Raw genomic sequence first — 5,123 nt, 5'->3', positions numbered from 1 at the left:
GAAGTCTAACAATAATAATAAAGTAATTCAAATTAAATTTTTAAATCCAACTAAAAGTCTAAAATTGTAACAAATATTAAAATAGTAGGAGATCGCCAATAACAGAAATAAACTAATAAAACATCACGAATTCAAAACAACTAATATCGGTTATTTCTCTCACCATTTCATTTATTCTCCTTAAACGGTACTGTCATGTTTCATCAAAATCTAAAACATCAAATGAGTCTAAGAACTACAAAAGAGTTCTAAAAATAATTGAATAGAGTCTAAAACTCTAAATTTTATTCCAAAATCAAATGATATTTTTAAAACCCATACCCAGCCGGTTCAACCGGTTCACTGGGTCGCGGGTTAATGGCAGGATTTTGTGGGTTTTTCCGGTTTTAAAATTGGCGGGTATTAGCATTAAACTCAAACCGGAAAAGTATTCGGGTCGTGGGTTAACCGGTCGGACCGGGCGGTCCGGGTCGGGCATGAAAACACTGGCTCATACCAAACTGTGACCGACCCAAGCCCAATAAAAAGCGAATCGGGTCAAACGAAAACAGAGTAATTCAGAAAACCCTAAATTTGCTTCTTTTTTGTTGTCTTTCTTCATTTTGCGCAAAGCATAACTATCAAGTGCGTGTGCTCTCCGCTGGTTCCTTAAAAGAATCGGCACACGCTTTTTCATTTCAATCTTCCTCTACGAATCTCTCAATCATCTCAGGTACTACTAATCTCAATTTCCCTTTTTCTCCTCCATGGAGATTTAGATTTCAAGTCAGATGATGTTTTATATGTAACCGATTTTGAATTTTTTTGGGGCTTATCGGTGTTTGCTTCCCGATTGATTCACAGCTGATTTCTACATCTGGGATTGTATTGAGCCATCGATATACCTTCAAAACTTCTATAATTTGTATTGAAAGTGTTTGGATTTGTTGTTTTCTATCTCTCGATTGTTTTGATTTCTGGGCAAAAGTGTCAACCTTTGTAACTGATTAGCTGATCTTTCTCTTTATTAATATGTGGGTGAATTTGGAATTTATAAAGTCGGTTCACCCTTTTTATCTGAAGCATTTAAAATTTGCTTTTTTCAAGCTTGAATTTATGGATATCTTGGTTCTAAAATTTTTGTATGTCAATTGTCAACTATTATTTCATCATTGTTAGCATTTTGGGGTAATCAAGTTAGTATTTTTAGCTCTGATTGTAACTGGTTTATCTTTGAATATTGTTTTTGCTACTTTCTAGTTGTTTCCTATGTAGTTCGTTTCGTTCCTTTGCCTAAGCGTAACTTCTCCATTTGGTATATTTGAATCTATTTGTTTAGTTTCCAATTGAAGGGATATCTATTATCAGATTGGTGTTCATGATTGTGCCAAAAGAAATGGTTTCTGTAGAATTAAAACCAGTTGTGTTCTTTTATCAAATCGTGTATGAATATGTTGCATTTTCCTCAGGCAGTTTTAACTATTGATTCATGTATTTTGTAGGTTTATTGAGAGATGGCAGATCGTTTGACACGTATTGCTATTGTGAGTTCAGACCGTTGTAAGCCAAAGAAATGTCGCCAAGAGTGCAAAAAGAGTTGCCCCGTGGTCAAGACAGGTGTATATTCTTATTCCCAATTTTAATTTGTGGTCTTGCATATGGATTTATTATCACTGTACTGTAATTTATCGGCTGTGTCATGTGCGTCATGACAAATAGTATACAGAGGATAGTTTGGTGTTTTTGTGAAGCCATTAGCTTATAGTTCCTACTTGAAGTTTTGTTGTAACTCTACAAATTTCAGTGCCACTTAAGCATTAACTTGCCTTCTATCTTAGGAAAACTTTGTATTGAGGTGACTGTTGGTTCCAAGCTTGCTTTTATCTCAGAGGAGTTGTGTATTGGTTGCGGTATTTGTGTGAAGGTATGTATGCATAGGCTCTTTCTTGATATCGAATATGCCTCTAGAAATGGCACCTAAACTGGGATGCTAAATGACTCTGTTGTTGCCCAATTGCAGAAATGCCCATTTGAAGCTATTCAGATTATCAATCTTCCAAGAGACTTGGAGAAAGATACGACCCATCGCTATGGGCCAAACACGTTTAAGTTGCACAGGTTCGTTTAGCTATTATTTTTCCTGAAAAATTTGACCGCTCTTGTAGTTTTCAGACAATGGAATCTCTGTCTTTACTTCCAGGCTCCCAGTTCCAAGACCGGGGCAGGTGCTAGGGTTGGTTGGAACCAATGGTATTGGAAAATCAACTGCTCTGAAAATTTTGGCTGGAAAGCTCAAACCAAATTTGGGCCGTTTCACTGTAATAGCCTCTCTTGAGTTTCTAAACTTTTATCTTTGAAATTTCGTCTCTTTCATAGTTGATGTGTTTTTGTATTCCTTCTTGAACAGAGTCCTCCAGACTGGCAAGAAATCTTGACTCACTTCCGTGGTTCAGAACTGCAAAACTACTTCACACGTATTCTAGAAGATAATCTTAAGGTACAATTGAAACTGATATTAATATTTTTCTCCATGAGGTAGCTAGGTATTATTTGATGTTTAAGCAGCTCTTTTGAGCAAGTTCTGATACCCTGTGAATGGCAGGCCATTATAAAGCCTCAATATGTCGACCACATCCCAAGAGCGGTTAAAGGTAATGTTGGAGAGGTCCTTGACCAGAAGGATGAGAGAGATAAGAAGGCAGAGCTCTGTGCTGATCTGGAGCTGAACCAGGTCATTGACCGTGATGTTGAGAATTTATCTGGTGGTGAGCTGCAGAGGTTTGCCATCGCTGTTGTTGCCATACAAAATGCAGAGATTTACATGTTTGATGAACCATCTAGTTACCTCGATGTTAAGCAAAGACTCAAAGCTGCACAAGTTGTTCGTTCTCTCCTGAGGCCTAATAGGTTTGAATTTCCCAGCTTCTGAAGTTTTTTTTTCAGATGGGATAAAAATAAGGTACTTACATTGTTTTTTTTGTTTGTTTGTTTCCCAGTTACGTCATTGTTGTGGAGCATGATCTCAGTGTTCTTGATTACTTGTCGGATTTCATTTGCTGTCTGTATGGGAAACCAGGAGCCTATGGTGTGGTGACTCTCCCCTTCTCTGTCAGAGAAGGAATCAACATTTTCTTGGCTGGGTTTGTTCCTACAGAAAATTTACGTTTTAGAGATGAATCTTTGACCTTCAAGGTATAAATATTTTGTATGATGAAGAGGCAAAGTTATGTCGCAAAGGCAATCAATTTTTTTCCTCAATGTTTTTCTTTTGTTCAAAGGTTGCTGAGACTCCACAAGAAAGTGCTGAAGAGATACAGTCGTACGCTAGGTACAAATACCCCACGATGACCAAAACTCAAGGAAACTTCAGGTTGAGAGTGTCGGAAGGTGAATTCACCGACTCTCAGATTATTGTAATGCTTGGGGAGAATGGTACAGGGAAGACAACATTTATTCGGATGCTGGTATTCTCTTCCTCCATGATATGTTCTCTTGTGGTTAGAGTTTTAGAAAGTAATGTACTGTAAAGTTGTAATATTGGTAATATTTGCAGGCGGGGTTGTTGAAGCCAGACGATGCAGAAGGAGAAGACAGAGAGATCCCAGAATTCAATGTTTCGTACAAGCCACAAAAGATCAGCCCTAAGTTTCAGAATTCAGTTAGACACCTGCTACATCAAAAGATTCGAGATTCTTACATGCATCCACAATTTATGTCGGATGTGATGAAACCACTTCAGATTGAGCAGTTGATGGATCAAGAAGTTGTCAATCTCTCAGGAGGAGAGTTGCAAAGGGTTGCATTAACTCTGTGCCTCGGAAAGGTGAGTATTTTGTTTCAGAAGTCTATAGGATGTAGCTGCTTTCTTTCTCTCAGTGATCTCATGCATCCACAAATTTTGCGAATTCTTACAGCCTGCGGATATATACCTGATCGATGAGCCAAGCGCATATCTCGATTCAGAGCAACGTATCGTGGCTTCGAAAGTCATTAAGCGATTTATTCTCCACGCAAAGAAAACTGCATTTGTAGTCGAGCATGACTTTATAATGGCGACCTATTTGGCAGACCGAGTCATTGTGTATGAAGGACAACCATCCATTGATTGTACTGCAAATTGTCCTCAATCACTGCTCAGTGGAATGAATCTCTTCTTATCTGTAAGTCTCCTACTATTTTCTTAGTTACACCGTATGGGCAAGAAAAAAGGACACAAAAGTTGGTGCTAATGATTCCCATTTATGTCTTTCGTTACCATGCAGCATCTGAACATCACATTCAGACGGGATCCCACTAATTTCAGACCAAGAATCAACAAATTGGAGTCGACCAAAGACAGGGAGCAAAAGTCTGCAGGCTCATACTACTACTTGGATGATTAGGACAACTACCACGAGGTTCTTGATCTCTAAAATCCAATCATGTTTTCTCAATCATACAACGTTTTATGGAACCAATATCTAAAATGTTTGTTTTCTCTTAATTTCCTCTATGGATTCACAGAATACAAGGGCATGAGCTGGATAAAACATTGTTCGAATTCCAGAAGGGCTTTTGCTTATAGCAAGATCTATGAACTCAGGATATTTTACGCAGCCATCTGTTTTCCGAGTGCATTTAGCAGATGTTTCTTTCTGGTCAAGCTTTTGATTGTTGTTTCATCAGTTTTGCTTCTTCGTATTTTTTTCCCACATCTTTTATTAACTGAGCAATAAAAGTTTCAGAATCTGTAACTTTTTTCTTTTTGGCTTTGTACTTCCCGAGTTGATGATTTCAACATTTACTGTAATGTTATTACTTTGGATTTTACAATGAATCTATTGCTTCTTGCTATCTTATTTTCTATCTTGTACAGAGTTAAATAGCCTCTAACCTTAGTCACTGATATAGGAAAACTTCAAGAAACACTATCCAACACTAACGTCAATAACACTGTAACCAGGTAGCTTCTTCAATGCATTATCCTCCACAATCTTCCGTAGCCGTACAGCTTCATCCCAACCACCCAACCCAACATAAGTATTCGCCAACGAGATGTAATAAGATGCGTTGTCTGGTTCCATTTCAAACAAAACTTCTGCAACTTCTGTTCCCAACTTTGTATCCCCATGATAGTTACAAGCGCTCAACAAAGCTCCCCACAC

The 5,123-nt window shown here is 38.0% G+C and overlaps 1 protein-coding gene across 2 annotated transcripts; it reads left to right on the top strand.

Annotated features, from left to right (window-relative positions):
- Positions 1-520: 520 nt before the first annotated feature.
- On the top strand, positions 521-4,817 carry LOC110230465 (ABC transporter E family member 2). 2 transcript variants are annotated; one of them, XR_002333587.1, is made up of 14 exons: positions 582-712; positions 1,482-1,596; positions 1,818-1,903; positions 2,000-2,097; positions 2,180-2,297; positions 2,387-2,476; positions 2,582-2,886; positions 2,976-3,171; positions 3,258-3,443; positions 3,533-3,802; positions 3,894-4,139; positions 4,242-4,376; positions 4,483-4,528; positions 4,562-4,817. XR_002333587.1 is itself a non-coding variant. In XM_021033596.1 (13 exons), the coding sequence occupies exons 2-12, from the start codon at positions 1,494-1,496 to the stop codon at positions 4,359-4,361; spliced, it is 1,818 nt and encodes a 605-aa protein (XP_020889255.1). In that variant the 5' UTR covers positions 521-712; positions 1,482-1,493; the 3' UTR covers positions 4,362-4,376; positions 4,483-4,817. The 2 variants fall into 2 exon arrangements, 1 of the variants encoding a protein (XP_020889255.1); XM_021033596.1 differs by having other exon boundaries at positions 521-712; positions 4,483-4,817.
- Positions 4,818-5,123: the final 306 nt, after the last annotated feature.

Source organism: Arabidopsis lyrata, assembly GCF_000004255.2.
Source record: "Arabidopsis lyrata subsp. lyrata unplaced genomic scaffold ARALYscaffold_486, whole genome shotgun sequence".
NCBI lineage: Eukaryota > Viridiplantae > Streptophyta > Magnoliopsida > Brassicales > Brassicaceae > Arabidopsis > Arabidopsis lyrata.
The sequence above is the reverse complement of the archived record's forward strand: the minus strand, read 5'-3'. Positions and strand labels throughout refer to the sequence as shown.

Excerpts from the sequence above, each read along its gene's own strand:
- LOC110230465 (XM_021033596.1), top strand. The coding sequence starts at position 1,494 with ATGGCAGATCGTTTGACACGTATTGCTATTGTGAGTTCAGACCGTTGT. Across the intron at positions 2,298-2,386 it reads CAAATTTGGGCCGTTTCACT|AGTCCTCCAGACTGGCAAGA; the intron begins GTAATAGCCTCT and ends CTTCTTGAACAG. Across the intron at positions 2,477-2,581 it reads TTCTAGAAGATAATCTTAAG|GCCATTATAAAGCCTCAATA; the intron begins GTACAATTGAAA and ends TGTGAATGGCAG.